Source organism: Humulus lupulus, chromosome 4 (genome assembly GCF_963169125.1).
Source record: "Humulus lupulus chromosome 4, drHumLupu1.1, whole genome shotgun sequence".
NCBI lineage: Eukaryota > Viridiplantae > Streptophyta > Magnoliopsida > Rosales > Cannabaceae > Humulus > Humulus lupulus.
The window spans coordinates 249,996,518-250,018,954 of NC_084796.1; the positions used below are offsets into that span (position 1 = coordinate 249,996,518).

Genomic DNA, 22,437 nt, shown 5'->3' on the forward strand with positions numbered 1-22,437 from the left:
GGAAGGAAATAATGTTGCATGGCATATATGGCATGGTATAATAATATCAAACAAAAATAATGAAATAAGTGCATGTAAGTGGGACCCACCAAGGTTGTTTCCTCTACCAATTATGTGTGAGTGTTGAGTAGAGGCCACCCAAAGGAGAAGTGGGTGACCCAAGAGATAAGATGATTATTGGATATAGGTGATGGTGATGTGTGTGGGTTATGTCCTTTTGTTTGTAGAGATTGAGTTCTTGGTAGTTTCCTAGCAATTTCATGTTGAGAAGTATGTGCACATGGCTACAAACAAATTGCCAACTAATTTGGTTTTTCTCAATCAAAGCAAACTGCAAAGAAATGAAAAACATCAACAATAAGTATAGCAAATCATCCTTTTCGATATTCATTGGCACCTTAAAGTATCCAACAGCACATGAGATGATAATTTATTATTAGTTAGTGATAGTTTACTATACTTATTAAATTAAAATGTAAAGAACTCGATACTGAATTGCACTAATACCAGTATGTCAACTATTTGTGGTGTTAGACAACACTAATACCCATTCGCTATAATACGAGTATGGTGCAATTTATTTTCAATTATCACGTAAATATTAAATTGTTATAAAAATTACTATTTGTCGCATCATAAAGTATCACACATCTTAAAATATACTATAGGATATCGATATGCGCACTACAATTGTGCACCAACATATTACACTAACTGACGTGACAATTTTTAAAAAGAAAAACACCGAGTCTCGCCTCAAATAAATTTGACTGGTTAAATGAAACTTACACTTCAACACTACATAAAAATCCACTTTCATTTCTATCTTCTTTATATGTTTCTTTTGTACCAAATTCAGTGTAAGTGCTGCAAATATATGACTACTCTAAAACATTTTTCATGTTTGGTTCAAATTTTTAAGGGGTAAAGTTAATAATTTTTGTGGATCCCACATGTATTTTAAAAGTTAAGTGAACTATTTTATACACTTGAATTTAATATTACATCAATCTTAAGCTTCTCTACACTTTCTAAGGTCACTCAATTACTCAAAACAAACACTCCCTAAGAGAGCATGAGGTTCCAAGCAACCAATCCTGGAGAGTTAGTATCATGAGTGCCTTTCCATAAAAAGGCCCTGCAAATTTTGTTAATTGGCTCTAAAATATATTTAGGCAACACCATCAGCTGAGCCCAGTAAGAATGGACAGCAATCAACACAGAATTTATCAGCACACACCGGCCTGCATAGGAGACATTCCTAGAGCTCCAAACCCGAATTCTAGCAACCATTTTCTCAATTATATTATCACATTCAGCAGCAGAAATCTTTTTTGAACAAATAGGAATGCCAAGATATCTAAAAGGCAGAGAACTTTTAGCAAAACCAGAGCTATCCAAAATAAATTGCTCATCCCCTTTAGACATACCTGAGCAGTAAATAAAAGTCTTACTGTTGTTCGCATGAAGCCCAGAAGTTTCAGAGAATCTTTTAAAAGCTCTCAACAGCAGCATAATAGAAGGAACATCACCACTGGAAAATAGTAAAAGATCATCAGTGAAGCATAAGTGGTTTAGCTTTAGAGGAGCACACCTGGGATGATGCTTAAACTGATCCAACATGGAGACTTTGGTCATCAGACGGGAGAGATACTCCATCCCTAAAACAAACAGCAACGGAGATATTGGATCTCCTTGTCTAAGACCTCTTTTAGAGGGAAAATATCCATGCAAAACCCCATTCACCATCAAAGAAAATTTCGGAGTTGTCATACATTCCATCACTAAATTAACAAAATGATTGGGAAAATTAAGAGCAATCAACATCTCTCTAATGAAACCCCATTCCACTGTGTCATAAGCTTTCTTTAAGTCCATCTTAATCATACAAGATGGACTATTTTGTTTCCTTCCATAATGACTAACAAGATCCTGACAAATTAAAATATTATGCCCAATATATCTCCCATGAACAAATCCACTTTGATTGGCAGCAATCAAGTCAGGCAAAACTTTCCTAAGCCTCACACAAAGTATTTTAGTGATAGTTTTATAAACCACATTGCAACAAGCAATGGGTCTAAAGTCACTAACACTATTTGGGCATTTAATCTTAGGCACCAAAGTCAAAGTGGTAGCATTTACCTCTTTTAGGAGTCTCCCAGAGTTCAACACCGAAAGCACAGCTTCTGTAAAGTCTCTCCCCGTCAAATCCAAGGTCTTTTTAAAGAAACCACTACTAAATCCATCCGGGCCAGGAGCTTTATCATTAGGAATAGAGAAAACTGCCTTTAACTTCCTCTTCAGTGTAAGTAGCCAAGAGAATTTGCCAGTGAAAATCACTTAAAGTAGGGCCTTCCTTAACAATATTAGTAAGGACCGGTATTCTCTTCCCATAGCTATTGCCCAAAAGAGTTGTGTAAAAATCCATGAAAGCATTCTTGACTCCTTCTGGATCATTTACCCAATTACCCTTATCATCATTAATCGCATGAACAGTATTTTGCATTCTTCTCCTTTTGAGGCTAGCATGAAACATCTTGGAATTAACATCTCCCTCAGCTATCCAAGCCATTTTAGCCTTCTGTTTAAGAAAAGAGAGATAAGCTCTAGAAGCTTTTAAATGCTCAGCCCGAGCCTCTTTTTCCATCACAAGAAGACAATCATTCATGGGGTCTTTATGCAAATCACTTTGGCATTACTACTGAAAGTAATTGCCTCCTTTGTGAGCAGGCTGCTGAATCTCATCAGCATATTTTCTTTGATTGCTTCTATAGTAAAGAAATTGTTTCAAGGATCCTTTCTTGGGTGGAGATGAAGGTGACTCAAAGAACTTTAGAAGCTTGTTTGAAGAGCATTAAGAGAAGGAAATTGTCAAAATTCAGGAGAGATTTTCTTGTGGCTGTTCTGAATGCTGCTGTGTATTGCATTTGGGAAGCAAGGAATGTAAGTTTGTAGGAGCAAAAAGTGTATACTGTAAATAATATAGTCAAAAAGATTAAATATGATGTTTGTAATAGGTTTTCTCATTTTAAAAGAGAGAGAACAAGTAAATTAGATAGAGATTGGTATGAGGCCTTGAGCTCTAGTTATGGAACTTTTTGATGGCTGTTGTATAGAGTTGTAAAGAGGTTGTTGGGCAATAAAAATTCTACTCATTTCTCAAAAAAAAAAAAAAAAGAGCATGAGGTTTAGATTAAGGAAATATGAAACTTAAAGTGTTTAAAGATGTTAAGACTACCCTCAAATCAAGCTAAAAAATGAGATCCACTTAGAAATATAAACCCTCAAATCATTAAAAATAAATTTATAAAACATAAGTTAAATCTGACATTCTCATTCCAACAAACTAAACCCTCGTACCAAAAACTGGTCATAACCAAAATGAGTGGACCGACTAAAATATATGATTGGTATGGTGTTTTTGAAAACTGTATCCTAATCAGAATTTTAATATTGTGTTATAATTTAGAAAACGAGAAAAACTTGTTTTCTCAGTTTTGTAAAATTATTTTCCAAAATCCCACATATTTTAGTTTCTGTTATATTTTCAAATTTAATACTAATCACAGATTTAATTTTTTAAAACTCAAAAACAGTTTACTAACATTGAACCAATCACATTTTAAAAAACATGTTTTTAATCACTAAATTCAGATTTTCATTTCAGAATCCACTTTTCAAAAATACAGTTTTTCAATCGCGAACCAATCACACCCTTAAAAATTTCACTCCACTTCAACCTATACATATAAATTATTTTTTTTCTACCTTTTGGTTGAATATTAAAAATTCTAGTGGGAGTAAAAGAGATCCTAATTGGAAACCATGGAATATTCCAAGTGGTATGTGATGCGCCGAGGAATAAGCGAATATCCCATACATGGAAAGAGTTATCTCATTGGTATATTCGCATATACTAAGCTTCGATTCTCGTGGTCTCACAGTCTCTGCCCAACTACCTCTGCACTATCATCACAACTTTGGACACTACTTCCACATTGTTTAGATTTATATATAAATTTCAAATGAGAATTTAAAACAAATTTTATGAAAAAAAAATTCATTTATTATTTATAATACAAATATATTTTAGCATTATATGTGTACTAAAATTCTACATTAATTGAAGTGATTGGTTTATTTAATTAATCAAATTTATTTTTAGACAGAATTGAAAAAGCTATGCCCCACACATAATTTTGTGAAAAAATACACCAATAAAAAATGATTTTTTTTTCTTAAAATCTAGACTACTTCTAGACCTATTAGAGCATGGTTAGAGAAGTTACTCCTGTAAGGCAACGTTGCTTATTTTGTTTTTGAAAAATTAATAATATTTTATACGAATTTATGTACTTTTGGCAACACATAAAGTTGCTTGCACTGCCGATGCTCTTACAAGACCAAGTCAGTGTTTAATCATGAGTTTTCTAAAAATAATAAATAATCATATCACGTATAAAAGATATGATGATTTTTTGGTAGGGATACATAGAAGCGTTTTCTATTTCTAGTATCTAGAAAAATTATAACCAAATTTTTTTCATGACAATGTATATTATAGTTATAATAAACATCTCACTAATTTTCGAGAAATTCCGAATAATTTACAGTGTCCAAATCATAGTTCAAACAGTCAATTACACTTGTGATTGATATTTTTTATATGCGTGAAAAAAAAAATTATTTGAACTCTGATAGGGCACTCTAAATTAGTTGGAATTTTTTAAAAATTAGCAGCATCTCTGGCATAACTATAACATACACGATCATAAAAAACAATTAAGTTATAATTTTTCTAAATGACAGAATTAGAAAATGACCATACTACGTAGACATATTTTCCGTGCGCCGAATTATCCTAAAAGATATAACTTCATACAAAAAAAAATGGATAATTTTTAGAATACGTATAATTAAAAAATAAATTAAAAAAATAGTAAAGAAAAACAACAAAAATTTCAGTTTCATTGTCATCATTCAAAACTAACCAATACAGCAATACCATGTTCAAAACTGTCGTGGGTTACGTATTGTATTTCTCTCATAATAACTTTCTTTTCAATTTGACCCTTTTCAGTTTTCTATATAAACAACCCAATAATTTCCCTTTCAAAAATCACAACTAGTCCTCATACATAGGAAATTAAAACAACATAATTTTGTTTTCGAACATTTTTATACAATCATGGCAAAGTCATATGTGTCTGTGTTCTTCTTTCTTCTTCTGAGTCTGGTTTTGTTAGTATCATCAGAGCTTGAACAGTTCAATCAGCCACCCAAAGAAGATGGCTCACTGAGTTTTCTGGTCATCGGAGATTGGGGCAGAAGAGGTGATTTTAACCAATCCCAAGTTGCTTTTCAGGTTAGATTTTCTCTCTTTGTTTCTTTTCTGGTTCATCGTCTTATTCTTATGTATGTATATGTATATAATACTGCATTGATTGTATAATTTTTTATTTTTTTTGGCAAAATGACATTTGTATAGAAATTTCGATTAGTTATTTGAATTTTTTGAATATTTGTCTGAAAAATTTCGACCAGCTATCTGGACTATCGAAGATCATTTTGCAAAAAATTATTAAAATTAGGCAAAAATGTAAAATAACTTTAAAAAATAGGTCATTTTGCGCGGAATTATCCTAGATTTTCTCTCTTTTTTTCTTATGTATGTATATGTATATAGTATTGTATTGCTTCTATAATGTTTTTGCAAAATGATATCTGTCTAGAAATTTCAATCAGCTGTCTGGACTGTTGGAAGTTATTTTACAAAAAAATTATCAAAACTAGACAAAAATATAAAATAACTTTAAAAAATAGGTTATTTTGCCAACGGATCATAAAACTCACTTTCCGAAGAGCTCTCCCTTCTATTCGTGATCGAACATCAATTACAATGATTTGATAAATTGGTCATTGGAATAGATGTAGATAAAATATACCCCGAGAAATGTATACGAAATTTTCTCCTCGTACGATTGTATAATGGTGTTGGTTTTGTTATGTATAGATGGGAAAGATTGGGGAAAAATTGGACATTGATTTTGTGGTTTCGACTGGTGATAATTTTTATGACAATGGATTGAGGAGTGAGTTTGACACTGCATTTGAAGAGTCTTTTACCAATGTCTACACTCAGAACAGCCTTCAAACACAGTGGTATAGTGGTAATTAAGTTACCACATTGTTTTTTTATTTGTTTGTTTATTTTAGTGATGTTTATTTATTTGTTTAGACAATTGGATAATATAATCATTTTAAATCTAATGAAAAAAAAGAACAAAAACAAAAAAACCCAAATCATGTGAACAAAAGATTTCTATCTACTTAGAATTTCAATTTATTGTAAAAATGTTATTTTAGTGTTATTCTGCTAATTAAGCTTTTTAGCATTTTTTATATATATATATTAACTAAATTATCATTTACATAATATCTCATTGTAATTTAATTAACTTTTTACCATTTCTTTATATAAATTGATTAAATTTTCTTTCTTGTATAATTTGTCATTTAAAAAAACAAGGACCAGATAAAATAAAAAAACAATAATAATAAAAGGAAAACAGTTAAATTTATAAATCAAATGGGTACAAAGGTTATATTTAACTAAAATTAGGTATTTTTGTAATATTTTTTAAAATAGTCATTTTTCAACACTAAACAAGAAAATGGGTATAGGATCTAACATCTACAAATGATCCAATTTATGTAGTATTGGGCAACCATGACTACAGAGGTGATGCAGAGGCCCAATTGAGCCCACTACTACAGAAAATTGATAGCAGATGGCTTTGCTTGAGATCTTTTGTGGTAAATGCTGGTAAGTATTTTCTTCAACACTATTATTATTTGATATTTTTCTTAAATTACATAAGTTAGTCAATGATTAAGTTCAATGAGATTGTTAATTATCATAAATTTAATACTATATTACAAATTTGTAACAAATTTAAATGATAAATGTGTCAATAATTCATCTATGTGTTCTTCTTAAATACGTGACCAGCTCCTGTTTTTTGTTTTGTTAGTGATGCAATCGAAATAGTATCCTAGACCCAATTTTGGTCAAAATATTTTCAAACATAAGATAAATTCTCGAGTCGTTAGTGGATCGATGGGTTCAGAGAAGCGGAGAAAGTGCTCGATGAGCTGAGAATAAAATATTATATTTGAATTTTTTTTTTGAATAAAATTAGGTTTAAAGTATTATTTTGATCCATTTTATAAAACACATAGTTCGAGTTGTCATTTAATAAAATACAGAAATTGATCGCGTATTTGGAATAAACACAAGGACTAAACTGGTATTTTCCGAAGCTAGTTATTACCACTTGAATGATTTAATTGTCACCTTGTATGAAGATCATTTAATTATTTTTTAACTCTTAATGTATGTATATAAATTTTTGTGTGTAGAATTGGCCGATATAATCTTTTTGGACACAACCCCATTGGTTGATATGTACTTCTCAGACCCAGAGGATCATAACTATGATTGGCGTGGCATTTCTTCACGCAAGGATTACATTTCTGGCTTACTAATGGTACAAAATTTACAAAGTAATTAGTGAAAATAAATTATTTTATAGTTTCACTTTTCAAAATGCATTTTTTTAATAATTTTCTATAAAATAATCTTCGATCGGAATCTGGACAATTTGTCGAGAATTTCCAAAAAGATGTGTCGTGAATTTCTATTAGAGTGTCGAGTGATGTTTGAAAGATCATTTTGCTAAAAATTATCAAAAATTACGTAAAAAAATAATATTTAGTTAAACAATCCTAATTTATTTTCTTTTCTTTTACCTCACTGTAATCAAGTGTATTATGAATTTTATCAGGATGTTGAAAAGGCTGTAAAGGGATCACATGCCACGTGGAAGATAGTGGTTGGTCATCATGCAATTAGAAGTGTTGGACATCATGGTGATACAAAAGAACTCATAGACCAACTTCTTCCAATTCTCAAGGTACATTCACTACATCAATTGTTAGTTACTAAATATTTGATTCAAATTAATAATGTATAAATTAAAAGTTACACTATTTATTAGTGCTAATATTATATATATGTAAAACGTAATCGATAAAAATAGATTATTTTATAATAGTGCGATAATTTTTTGATACTTTCTTTACAAAATTATTTGTGTTAGTAATACGAGCAATGTATCAAAAAATTTCAATAAGGTATTGAAGGATGTGTAAAAGGCTATTTTAGAAAAAAATTATCAAAATACTAATTTACCAAACGCCCTATATTTATAAATACTATATCAATATTTTGTGTTGTTCTTTTCTACAAAAGTAACTCGTCTTTAACACTAATCAAGATAAAGTATAATAATAATGTATTCATAATTACAGGCCAACGAAGTTGATTTTTACATGAATGGGCACGACCATTGCCTCGAACATGTTAGTGATACAAGCAGGTAAAATTACAAATACTATGTCTATTTATTATTATATAGTAAAAATTATACTTTATATTTTATATTTGACCTTGGGCATAGGTGGGTCAGGCGTGTGCTTAGGGTGCTCCATAGATTTTATATATAATTTTTTTTTAAATATCATATTTTGTATAGTGTCCCCACAACTCAAAACAGGACCGACCCTGCATATAATCAATCAAATAATATGTAAAGATAATAATTGATATTGATATACAATTATTTATACAGCCCCATACAATTTCTGACTAGTGGAGCTGGATCAAAGGCTTGGAGGGGAGACATTAAAGGGTTAAACAAAGAAGGTTTGAACTTCTTCTATGATGGACAAGGTTTCATGTCTGTGAAATTGGCATCAAATGAGGCTGAGATTGCATTCTATGACGTTTTTGGCAATGTTTTGCACACATGGCAAAACTCCAAGCTACTTCACTCCACAATATAATTAAATTTTCTCTATGTATTTTCTTTTTCTTTTTCAAGTTTAGAAAATTTTGAGTTATACTTATAGGTTTAGTATAGGCCAGGATAGAAGATTACCTACTGCATTTTGTTCTCAATTTGAATAATTATTGATGTTACAATTGGAAAATTACAAAAACTCTCAATTCAATAAATATTTTTGAAATATATGAGCAAGGATGCTATAAGTTCCCATGCAATACCTAATCGCAGAACAACTCCTACTATCGTACTCTACTTGTTTGAACAAGGAAGCTATAAGCGTTTCATCTGGGCAACTTATCACGAAAATAGCTCCTCCTACCATTTCGGATGCTTGGAAGTGAACTTTATAATCCATACAACATGTCCAACCAACATCACTAAATCCAACTATGTCTCGATGTTAGATTACTTTTAACACTTCCTTGGTAACATAAGGATGACAACTCAAATATCAATCAAACACCTATGACCAATTAAGGGTGAGCATCGGTCGGTTTGGGCGGTTTTTTCATAACATAAAATCCAGACTTCGGTTTTCGGTCCGGATTGGTGCAATCCAAAAACCGACCAACCAAACCAGTTAAAAGAAAAAATCGACCATTTTGGACCGCGGTTTGATCGGTTAAACCGACCAAACCGAATTTCTTATTTTTTTTAAATTTAAAAAAAACATTTTGAAAGCTTTAGTTAAAAAACTAAAAATTTTGTATTGTTGGAATCCATTTTTGTGCATTTTTAAAACATAAATATATAGAACATAATTTCATATATATATATTTTATTTAATAATTTTAATAATTAAGGATTATATAATATTATCTTATTATATATTTATATTGTTCAGTCGATTTCGATTCCGCCGGTCGGTCTGGACAAAATTTTCAAACTGACCGAATAGTGACGGTTTGCGCTGTTGGCGGTTTTTTCGGTGTTCGAAAGGTTGATGTATGTGGTTTTTTCAGTTTTTCGGATTTTATGCTGAGCCCTATGACCAATATCACAAATGTGGATACTTGAGCACACGTCCTTATGGTACACGAGGAATTCTGAAAAGAAAAAACAAATATATTGAGAAGAGAAACCAAAGAAGAAAGAGTTAAGAACAAAATTCTTCTTCAAGCGTTTTTTCAAAGTAAGAACTAGGGCTTGCTCCTATTTCTTCTCATCATTCTAAATCTATCTTCTCCTTTAATGAATTCTCTTTTTTTGTCTCTGGTTCATTTAGACTTAGGTTTTTACAAGCCAAAAAAATATCTCTAAAAGGAAAAAATCTAGTTTCTCTATTTGTTATGTTGTCCAAATTTATCTTAAAATCAAAAATGATTTTTCTATTTTCATGGTCCACTTTAACTTATAGACTTTTAAGCCCAAAAAAAAGTCACCAAAAGTGAGATATAGTCACGAAAGATATGATCAATCGAAAAAACTTGTGAGTGGTTATGCTTTCAAAATTCAAATTAGTTTTAAAATAAAAACTCAAATTTTATTATATAATAATTATAAAAATAATGGCAAAAATCAAAATTCAAATTGAAATTGGTCTACATAATCTGTAGGTGGATTATTGCATGCAAGTCCAGAAAAAGTTCACAGACCTCTATAACCCTAAAGGCCCAGGCAAGCTGTCTTTGTACAGTCAAAGTTTGATCCAAAAATCTCCAAAGCCCAAAGCAAATAAGATGGGCTGAAATCCAGTCCTAATACTTGTACTATGCAAATTGCAACTTATGTAAAGTCGAATAAAAAGATCATATAAAATGGTAATGCAAATTAAGTATAAAAAAGAAAAATAAAAAATTGAAGGAAAAACAATGAACTGCTTATATATGGATGCAGTTACACTGTGTGCAAAGAAATTTATATATATATATAATATAGAGGGAGCCACTACAACGCATTCTCTTTTTTTATAACACTGGTGCATCCATTTTCTATTTTCGGCACATGGATAGATATAATTCTAAACTTTTTTATATGACAGTGTACACTGTAGGTATTTAGAATATCCTGCAAATTTTCAAGAAATTCCGAATAAATTATGATACAAAAAACAGGATCTAAACTGTATGTTGCACGCGTGCCTGTTTTTTTGTGTACGCGTGTAAAATTTGAAAGTTTGAACCATGTTTTCGGCTTTGTAAACTATTCAGAATTTCTTGAAAATTTACAGGATATTCTAAATACCTACAATGTACACCGTCATATTTTTTAGATTATATATGTCTAGGTGCCGAAAATAGAAAAAAGATGCATTGGTATTGTTCCATATATATATATATAATATTTATATATGCGTACCACATGGATAACAATACAAGGAGACAAGTTTATATGGATGTATATATATGACTTGATAAGGTAAAAAATAAGATTAAGACAAATTTAAAATGGTTATGAATATATTACTTACTTAATTTGGTGATGATGTGCCAACAAATTCTATGACAGAAAGTAGTAGTAATATCGGAGTTTTTATTTTTATTTTGAATGCATTCATTATTAGATTTGGATCAAATGTTCGAAACAACATAAATGAGTGAGTCTTAAATTTGGATGATGTTGTAATTAGCTTGTTCAGTTTTGTTATATATGTTTTGTTTTGTTTATATATTATATTCTCCTTCCATAAAGAAAAGATGTGATAACTCTCCTACCACATTCTTATGGCAATTCTGCTTATCATATTAATTCAGTCATTTTCTTACAATTCTGTGATAATTTGAATAATAATTGTAATTTTTAAGAAGTTATACTTACAACTATGAAAAATAAAATATCTATTAGTTTTATTCACAATTATTTATGTTTTATATAAATTATTTGAATCAATGTATATTTTACTTATTTGAGAACAAGTTCTTTTAAAATTAAGATTATCTTTTAGTTGGTTTTTTTTACCATTGCTAATTATTTTTTTACAATTGAAAATTGGTTTGTTGGTCATCGGTTATTGGCTATTTATTATTATTATTAGAGGAGAGTTCCCTCTTTCTCAAAACCATATTGTCATCTTCTTATTATTTTTATTAATTAATAATATTATTATTACTTTGTGTACTCATGTACTTTATCTATCTTTTGTAGTTTGGTTGGAGAAAATCATTAGCTACCATTCATTAGCTGCCATTCTGAATTGATGGAGGCTTTTGGACATGATTAGTTTTGTTGCATTTATTCTTAGTGATACTGGGCTTTTGCTTTCTTCTTGTAGTTTAACATTTTTTTTTATCTTATGTATATTGTTATCCAAAAAACAAAACAGGTGCGGATGACGTGGTAAGTGATTTCTGGACACGTGGCTGGCACCTGGCGAAATTCTGTTAGAGTATCGACCAGTAAAATATTGCAAGCAAAGGTGGTTGAGGTTCCCCTGCGACCAGTATGGTCGCGCATTCCACGTATTTCAGGATAATTTTATAAAGATCTTAGTCACTCTCGAGATTGTCTCCCATGATTTTCTGAGTATCCGATTATTTATGAAAGAATATCTGTAACAAATTAATTTAATTCCCCTTGAGCCTATAAATAGAGAAAGATAGCTCAAGGAAGGGACTTTTTGTAATGACCGACTAATCTAGACTATTTGGACCATTAACGAAACTATACATAAAACTTACATTTTTACGAAAATACCATAATTTATTGAATAACTTGCAAAATAAGAGTTATTTACAAAGTAAATACTAAAACGGATATGGGATCCCATTGTCTTTAAAACAAAAACATAATTTAAAATAATAAAACATTACATAATTAGTGCGGAAAATACATATAAAAAGATATAAAACCAAAACTACATCCTCGAATCGATTAACGCTCGGCCCCTTGACTCCATTCATCATCGATACACATCCTCCAAGCGTCACGAATCTTACCGCCTCTAAAGCTTATTTTCCTGCACATAAAACAGAAAGGAATGAGCCTAATGCCCAGCAAGGAAAATCTAACACAAAATCATAAACATAATTTCATAAGAAAACATAAAGACTTAACATAATACATATAACATACACTTAGTATAATGGCCATTATTACTTGGGGTCCCATAGACTAAACAAGCATATGCCCATGGGATTAGTGGGGTCCTACTAGCTAAGTAGGTCATATGCCCATAACCCATTTAGGGTCTTGTTAGTCATATGGGTCATATGCCCAAGCCTACAAACATACACATATACATATCATAACACTTTTAATAACATAAAACATATAGATAACATAAGCACATAACATGTTGATTCTAGCCTATTTCCTTACCAAAGTTACCGAGATTATGGACTGAGTTGGGATTTGTTGGAACACTCCTAAAACCATAAGAAAGAGTAAGTCTAAAGAAAGGAGATGAAATGAAAGAGATGGAAAGACTAAACCATAGAAAACATACTTACCGACTTATATGCTTAAAAGCTTGGATTCCCTAACCAAAATAAGAATAAGGTTAGGGGACTGAGTAGAAGGTTTTGAGAAAGGAAATAACATAAAAATACAGAAAAGAACTAGAGTTTTGGGTTTACCTCAAAGATTGCAAGATCAATCTAACATCCACCGAAATACTATAGCACTCACTTCCCAAAGTGTTTGATAAGCTTATGATGTTTAAGCTTATAGTTTTTCCCCAAACCAAGTGTTTACACTCTCACACTCACTTAACACTAGCAGCCTCTGAACTTAGAGCAAATGGTGAATAATGGCTGGGTACTAGGTCCTATTTATAGAGTTTGGGAATGAAAATATCTTGATTTTACTTGAATAAAAATAATGGCTTTTTAAGTGAAAATCATTTGAATAATCGTTCAGCAGAGGCTGAAGACTCGTTCAGAAGATGCTGGACTGTTGAAGGAGTTTGAATGGCTGAAGGGAAAAGAATTCAAATGTATTTGAAAACATGCTGGTGGAGGCGATATATCGCCCCCTATAGGCGATATATCGCCTGGACCTTTGTTCCCGAGGCGACCGTGCATCGATTCGTGTTTTCCGTATCTACGTGCTGCGATATATCGCCCCCTATAGCTGCGATATATCGGCATACGCTGAATATTTAAACACGAATTTACACATTTTTAGCTGAGTTTGAATGGAGTAAACAGCCTTGACTAAGCCCTCAACGTGCTCAAAGCTGCTGACTGACCCTATACATTCAAACTTTTACCCTTATTTAATTTAATCCTCAAAAATACTTAATCCTTAATTACCATTCAAAACATGTGCTTAAAATCCTATTGGTTGATGTCTAAACCTTATAATATAATAATATAATCCTTAATATCAGTCACATTAATCAAACCTTAGGTTATACTTAATATTCTTAAACTATAGGTTAAACTTAGAAAATCTATAAGTACTACTATGAGTGTCCAAATAACTCCCGGTCTGAACCAAAAATCCATAGTAACAAAGATAACACTAAACATACTATAATACTACTAAACAATTAGCTAAGTAAAGTTCTTGGACTCTACAATTCTCCCCTACTAAAAAGAATTTCGTCCTCGAAATTTACTTACCAAATAACTCCGGATACCGGCTCTGCATGTCCTCTTCCAACTCCCACGTTGCCTCGCGTTCAGAACTATTGCTCCATAGGACTTTAACTAGAGGAAAGCTCTTGGACCGTAACTGCTTCATCCCCCTATCTAGGATGCTAACCGGTCGTTCCTCGTAACTTAAGTCTTTCTGGAGCGCTATGGTATCGTAATTGAGGACGTGAGATGGGTCTGACACATATTTGCGTAACATCGAGATGTGGAAGACGTTGTGACTATCGGCTAGTGCTGGCGGTAGGGCTAGTCTATACGCAACTGGTCCCACTTTGTCCAATATCTCAAAAGGACCTAAGAATCGGGGACTGAGCTTGCCTTTCTTCCCGAACCGCTTGACACCCTTCATAGGAGATATCTTCAGGAAGACTTGATCTCCAACTTGGAACTCCACATCGCGTCGCTTGGTATCCGTATAGCTCTTCTGACGGCTTTGAGCAGCAAGCATACGCTGTCTAATAAGCGCTACTGCTTCTTGAGCTTGTCTAACAGCTTTGGGCCCTAGAAGCTGCCTTTCTCCTACCTCGTCCCAGTGCAACGGTGATCGGCACCTTCTTCCATATAGCAACTCATAAGGTGCCATCTCGATCGTCGACTGGTAGCTGTTGTTGTACGAGAATTCGATCAGCGGTAAGAACTTGTTCCACGATCCTCTGAAGTCAAGTACACATGCGCGTAGCATATCCTCTAAAATCTGAATCGTACGCTCGGACTGCCCATCTGTCTGAGGATGGAAAGCTGTACTAAGACTTAACTTAGTACCCATGGCTTGCTGTAAGCTTCTCCAAAATCTTGACGTAAACACTGATCCTCTATCTGATACTATCGTCTTGGGGATTCCATGCAATCGTACAATCTCTTGGATGTAGATGTCTGCATATTGGTCTGCCGTATAAGAAGTCTTAACAGGCAGAAAATGAGCCGACTTGGTTAGTCTATCTATGACTATCCAAGCAGAATCATGCTGCTTATTTGTCTTTGGCAGACCCGTCACGAAGTCCATGGTTATATCATCCCACTTCCATTCCGGTATGCTAAGCGGTTGCAATAATCCTGCAGGCCGCTGATGCTCCGCCTTCACTTGCTGGCATACCAGACACTTAGATACATACCCCGCTATGTCCTTCTTCATCCCTGGCCACCAATAGACTGCCTTGATGTCATGAGTCATCTTGGTAGACCCTGGATGAACTGAGTACGGAGTATTGTGCGCTTCTTCTAGGATCGTCTTCTTAATACTCTGATTGTCTGGCACGCATACTCGATCCTTATATCTCAATAAACCTTGACTGGATATTGAGAAATCTGTAGTCTTGCCTTCTCTGACTGCATCCATGTGCGTTGCTAGTGAATCATCATGTCTCTGACCATTCCGTATGTCTTCTAGCAGATTCGATTGGATAGACAAGTTAGCCAGCTTGCCTACCACCACTTCTATTCCAGCACTGATAAGCTCCTGTTGCAGTGGCTTTTCTATTCCGGATAAGGCTGCTAAGTTCCCATAACTTTTTCGGCTAAGTGCATCGGCAACTACGTTTGCCTTCCCCGGGTGGTATAGGATTTCGCAGTCGTAATCCTTTACTAATTCCAACCACCGGCGCTGCCTCATGTTAAGCTCCTTCTAAGTAAAGAAGTATTTTAAACTTTTGTGGTCCGTATAAATCTCGCACCGTTCTCCGTAAATATAATGGCGCCAGATTTTTAAAGCAAAGACCACCGCTGCCAACTCCATATCGTGAGTTGGATAGCGTTGTTCATACTCCTTTAACTGACGTGACGCGTAGGCTATCACCTTGTCATTTTGCATCAGTACGCATCCCAATCCTAACTTTGATGCATCACAGTAGACAACGAACTTGTCGTTGGGTGTTGGGACACTAAGTACTGGTGTTGAGCAAAGCTTATCCTTAAGCAACTGGAAGCTTTCCTCACACTTATCATTCCAGTTAAACTTTTGTTGCTTCCGGGTCAGGTTGGTGAGTGGAGTGGCTATTTTAGAAAAGCCCTCTACATACTTTCTATAGTAACCTGCTAGCCCTAAGAAGCTTCTTACTTCCGATGCGTTCTTTGGTCTAGGCCAATCTTTCACGGCCTCTACCTTCGATGGATCCACAGCGACTCCGTCTTTCGATATGATGTGCCCGAGGAACGCCACTTGTGAGAGCCAAAACTCGCATTTCTTGAACTTCGCGTAGAGTTGGTGCTCCTTTAATCGCGTCAAAATCATCCTCAAGTGTTCCTCGTGCTCTACTTCATCCTTGGAGTAAATTAGAATGTCGTCGATGAACATAACGACGAATTTATCCAAGTAGTCCTTGAAGACCCTATTCATTAAGTCCATAAACGCGGCTGGCGCGTTAGTAAGACCAAAAGACATAACCAAGAACTCGTAATGTCCATAACGAGTCCTAAAGGCTGTCTTAGGAATATCTTCCCCCTTTACCTTGAGCTGATGATACCCGGACCGTAGATCGATCTTAGAAAATACAGTCGCGCCTCGGAGTTGATCAAACAAATCATCAATCCGAGGTAACGGGTATTTGTTCTTAATTGTTACTTTATTCAGCTCACGGTAGTCTATGCACATGCGCATACTTCCGTCCTTCTTCTTCACGAATAGTACCGGAGCTCCCCATGGTGAATGGCTTGGCCTAATGAAACCCAAGTCTAGGAGTTCTTGTAGCTGTGTCTTTAACTCCTTGAGTTCCGTAGGTGCCATCCGGTATGGTGCCTTAGAGATAGGCTCGGTGCCCGGTACTAATTCTATCGTGAAGTCTATTTCTCTAGTTGGCGGCAATCCTGGCAAGTCATCGGGGAAAACTTCTGGAAATTCTTTGTATAACTCGAACATCTCCAACTTTGAGTGATGTCTCCTTCTCCACATTCGTGATGTTGGCTAAGAATGCTTGGCATCCTTTCTCCATCATTCTCTGAGCTTTGAGAGATGACACTAACGGTGTGCGTAGTCCTGAAGCTTGTCCCATGAAGCACAGTTTCTGGCCGTCAGGAGTATCGAATGTCACCTTCTTGCGTCTGCAGTCGATCGTTGCGCCATGCCGTGCTAGCCAATCCATGCCTAGTATGACGTCGAAGTCTTTGATCGCCAGCTCTATCAGGTCTCCTTCTAGTTCCTTGTCCTCAATCTTGATTGGTACGCCTCGTACAATTCGTGATGATAGAACTACTTTGCCCGAAGGCAACTCGGTTGCAAACCTAGTTCTACATCTTTCACTAGGTTTGTCTAGTTTATCTATCATTCCTAACGAAATATACGAATGAGTGGCTCCCGAATCAAATAATACATGACATAATTTATTGAGGATGGAAACCTGACCTGTGACCACCTTGTTGCTAGCATCTGCCTCTCCTTGGGTTAAAGCAAAAACCCGAGCAGGAACCATCTTTTCGTCCTTCTTTCCTTCCGGCTTTTGCTGAGGACAGTCTATTTTACGATGCCCTTCTTGACCACAGTTGAAACACTCCTTGGTGTTGGCACGGCATTCTCCAGGATGCTTCTTCTGACATTTGGCACATGGCGGGTATTCCACGTAGCCCGACCTATTTCCCCCATTACTTGGTCGTGCCCTTTTATTGTTGTCGGCTTGCTTGTTGTCAGGATGCCTTCTCTTCTGTCCGTTACCGTTGTTGTTGGACTGACTGTTGCTGGACAGATTGTTGTTCCGACTGGCCTGAGGTTGGCTCTGCTGCCTAGGTTCCGGCTTGCTGGCTTCTTCTTTGCTCACGTTGGCTTGCAACCTTTCTACTTCAATTGCCGTCTCAAGAACGTCGGCATATGAAGTGTTTCCCGGGTTTGCTAGTTTAACCCCCATCTCGATCTTCGGGCGAAGTCCTCTAACAAACTTGTTCACCCTTAGATAGTCGGTTGGAACCAACTCTACTGCGAACTTCGCTAAGCGATCGAACTGACGAGCATATTCCGCCACTGTTAAGTTCCCTTGCTTCAGATTGGTGAACTCCTCAACTCTCGTAGCAAGTACCGCTGAATTGTAGTACTTCTTGTGGAAGAGCTCCACAAATCGGGTCCACGTCATAGTGGCAGCATCGTGGGATTGCTGGACCAAATCCCACCATATCCTGGCATCTTTCTTGAGTAAAGATGAGACGCAGGATATGCGGTCAGCATTATTGAGGTTCATGTGGGCTAGGATCGGCTCCACATTCCTTAGCCATTCTTCTGCTTCAAAGGGGTCCGTAGTCCCTTCGAAGTTCGGAGCGTGCTGCTTGCGGAACCTTTCGTACATCGGCTCCATATGCTGTATAGGATAAGGAGCGTAGTTCGTCATAGGCCATCCCCCATACGGACCAACTTGTTGGGGTGCTGGGGCCATTGGCTGTGGCTGCGGCTGCGGCTGTGGCGGAGGCTGAGGCTGAGATTGAGCCTGTTGGCGTTGTTGCTGCAGAAGTTCCTCAACTTGTTGTCGCAGTCTGGCAATCGCTGCAGTGTTGTCAGCTGGCTGTGTCGGCGCGTTGCGGCGAGCAGTAGCACGCACTCCCCTTCGGCGAACGGTAGGGACCGCATTGGTCGCTGGAACATCGTTGGAAGCGTTCCCGTTGGTGCGAGCAGATCTTCGGAGAGACATCATAGCAGAGTTCTAACAGTTAAAAGAAACATGTTAGAACTTTTTCCTAATAGGCTCTAAGGCAAAAACTTATTCTAAAACAAACATATCTCGGACCTATTTATTATGACTTCTTATGAAAGATTATATAGGTCTTTATTATTATTAGAGTGAGTTTCTAAACTTAGAAAAACAAGTCATCTTTATTTTCTAAGTGTGTTTCTAATAATCCTATATGACTTAATTCTCAGGCTCGAAACTTATCTTTGTTCCAAAGTTAACCATATTGAGGGAGGGCTGGGATCAGTAAAATCGTTCCCACTACTAAGGCCCCCTAACTCTCAACAAGGAAACCAGGTTCATTGATTTGTATCCACCCTCACCGAACTCAGTCATTATTCATTTTATTTAGTATTTATTATGATTGTGAAAAAAAAAATTCAAACTCACACATGATATTCAAATAGCATGTTTATTCATTTGAAAAAAAAATTTCACTTATTACAATCAAAATAAAACAAACATTTGAAAACTTCTAATCTAAAAATCGGGATCTTCTACATCCGATCCGTCATCTAACATATCATCATCTATAGCCTCATAGTCATCATTATCATGAGCATCAAAATGCCCTCTAAGAAGGTTTGTGAGAATCCTATTCTTTTGCTCCTTGGTGAATTGAAATTCAAATTTTGCGGTGAACCTAACTTAGAGGAAATAGTATCTCATTGCTAATGGTGATTCATCCTCATCATTCATTTCTTCCCATATTTCTTCTAAGGCTGCTATTACAGGATGGAAATCTTTAAACAACCTAATCACTAATACATATTGTTCTGTTGATCTTAGCATTATTTGTTTAGCCTCTTGAAGGCCACCTATCGCTTGGTGAAACAAAAGCAACCTTCGAGTAATCCTTTCTAGGGCTCCTACGGTGTTTCTTGGCTCCCTTATTCTTTTTAAGGCCTTAATGGCTCGGATATCTTGGTAGGTTAAAGCTCCATTCATTTTTAACTGAAACATAAACACTAAAGTTGTTAGCTATACACATAGACAAAGTAACTTGTAACTTGTAACTTGTAACTTGTAACTTAAACACTTACTTGGCGGTCCGATTCGGAGCTTTGAGCATGTGTATCGAGGAGAACTTCATGCGAAGGAACCGTTTGCTCTGATACCAACTGTAATGACCCACTAATCTAGACTATTTGGACCATTAACGAAACTATACATAAAACTTACATTTTTACGAAAATACCATAATTTATTGAATAACTTGCAAAATAAGAGTTATTTACAAAGTAAATACTAAAACGGATATGGGATCCCATTGTCTTTAAAACAAAAACATAATTTAAAATAATAAAACATTACATAATTAGTGCGGAAAATACATATAAAAAGATATAAAACCAAAACTACATCCTCGAATCGATTAACGCTCGGCCCCTTGACTCCATTCATCATCGATACACATCCTCCAAGCGTCACGAATCTTACCGCCTCTAAAGCTTATTTTCCTGCACATAAAACAGAAAGGAATGAGCCTAATGCCCAGCAAGGAAAATCTAACACAAAATCATAAACATAATTTCATAAGAAAACATAAAGACTTAACATAATACATATAACATACACTTATTATAATGGCCATTATTACTTGGGGTCCCATAGACTAAACAAGCATATGCCCATGGGATTAGTGGGGTCCTACTAGCTAAGTAGGTCATATGCCCATAACCCATTTAGGGTCTTGTTAGTCATATGGGTCATATGCCCAAGCCTACAAACATACACATATACATATCATAACACTTTTAATAACATAAAACATATAGATAACATAAGCACATAACATGTTGATTCTAGCCTATTTCCTTACCAAAGTTACCGAGATTATGGACTGAGTTGGGATTTGTTGGAACACTCCTAAAACCATAAGAAAGAGTAAGTCTAAAGAAAGGAGATGAAATGAAAGAGATGGAAAGACTAAACCATAGAAAACATACTTACCGACTTATATGCTTAAAAGCTTGGATTCCCTAACCAAAATAAGAATAAGGTTAGGGGACTGAGTAGAAGGTTTTGAGAAAGGAAATAACATAAAAATACAGAAAAGAACTAGAGTTTTGGGTTTACCTCAAAGATTGCAAGATCAATCTAACATCCACCGAAATACTATAGCACTCACTTCCCAAAGTGTTTGATAAGCTTATGATGTTTAAGCTTATAGTTTTTCCCCAAACCAAGTGTTTACACTCTCACACTCACTTAACACTAGCAGCCTCTGAACTTAGAGCAAATGGTGAATAATGGCTGGGTACTAGGTCCTATTTATAGAGTTTGGGAATGAAAATATCTTGATTTTACTTGAATAAAAATAATGGCTTTTTAAGTGAAAATCATTTGAATAATCGTTCAGCAGAGGCTGAAGACTCGTTCAGAAGATGCTGGACTGTTGAAGGAGTTTGAATGGCTGAAGGGAAAAGAATTCAAATGTATTTGAAAACATGCTGGTGGAGGCGATATATCGCCCCCTATAGGCGATATATCGCCTGGACCTTTGTTCCCGAGGCGACCGTGCATCGATTCGTGTTTTCCGTATCTACGTGCTGCGATATATCGCCCCCTATAGCTGCGATATATCGGCATACGCTGAATATTTAAACACGAATTTACACATTTTTAGCTGAGTTTGAATGGAGTAAACAGCCTTGACTAAGCCCTCAACGTGCTCAAAGCTGCTGACTGACCCTATACATTCAAACTTTTACCCTTATTTAATTTAATCCTCAAAAATACTTAATCCTTAATTACCATTCAAAACATGTGCTTAAAATCCTATTGGTTGATGTCTAAACCTTATAATATAATAATATAATCCTTAATATCAGTCACATTAATCAAACCTTAGGTTATACTTAATATTCTTAAACTATAGGTTAAACTTAGAAAATCTATAAGTACTACTATGAGTGTCCAAATAACTCCCGGTCTGAACCAAAAATCCATAGTAACAAAGATAACACTAAACATACTATAATACTACTAAACAATTAGCTAAGTAAAGTTCTTGGACTCTACACTTTTGGGCTTTCGAATTATTAGAGATTAGAGTTTTACGAGTGTATGAGAGCTATCATATCTGATATATTGTTTTGTTCTTCAGAGGTTGGTGAAACTCATTGAACCCTAGTTCTTTGATCACTCATTTGAATTTTATATCAATAACAGCTCAAGTGGACGTAGGTTATTACCAGATTCTGGGGCCGAACCACTATAAATTTCTGTGTGTTTTATTGTTTTTGTCATCATTCTCATTTCAGCATATCTGTCCACATCAAGCATTTTGACTTCGTGTCAGTTGACCAAAATCAGGGTCAATATTCTGGTGCTTTCATTGAGAGC

General features: G+C 35.0%; 3 protein-coding genes across 3 annotated transcripts in view; 1 reads left to right on the forward strand and 2 right to left on the reverse strand.

Annotated features, from left to right (window-relative positions):
- Nucleotides 1–96: 96 nt before the first annotated feature.
- Nucleotides 97–3,243, reverse strand: LOC133831703 (secreted RxLR effector protein 78-like). Its single transcript, XM_062262095.1, has 2 exons — nt 1,431–3,243; nt 97–331 (listed from the first exon to the last, which is right to left on the reverse strand). The coding sequence occupies exons 1-2, from the start codon at nt 1,885–1,887 to the stop codon at nt 318–320; spliced, it is 471 nt and encodes a 156-aa protein (XP_062118079.1). The 5' UTR covers nt 1,888–3,243; the 3' UTR covers nt 97–317.
- Nucleotides 3,244–5,018: 1,775 nt separating this feature from the next.
- On the forward strand, nt 5,019–9,107 carry LOC133831702 (purple acid phosphatase 17-like). Its single transcript, XM_062262094.1, has 7 exons — nt 5,019–5,368; nt 6,017–6,173; nt 6,722–6,829; nt 7,426–7,553; nt 7,851–7,979; nt 8,377–8,444; nt 8,697–9,107. The coding sequence occupies exons 1-7, from the start codon at nt 5,192–5,194 to the stop codon at nt 8,908–8,910; spliced, it is 981 nt and encodes a 326-aa protein (XP_062118078.1). The 5' UTR covers nt 5,019–5,191; the 3' UTR covers nt 8,911–9,107.
- Nucleotides 9,108–9,939: 832 nt separating this feature from the next.
- LOC133833180 (uncharacterized) overlaps nt 9,940–22,437 on the reverse strand; it is a 30,866-nt gene continuing 18,368 nt past the window's right edge. The window contains exon 3 of the mRNA XM_062263430.1: nt 9,940–9,958. Coding sequence (XP_062119414.1) covers nt 9,940–9,958 — 19 coding nt within the window. The remainder of the gene's footprint in view (nt 9,959–22,437) is intronic.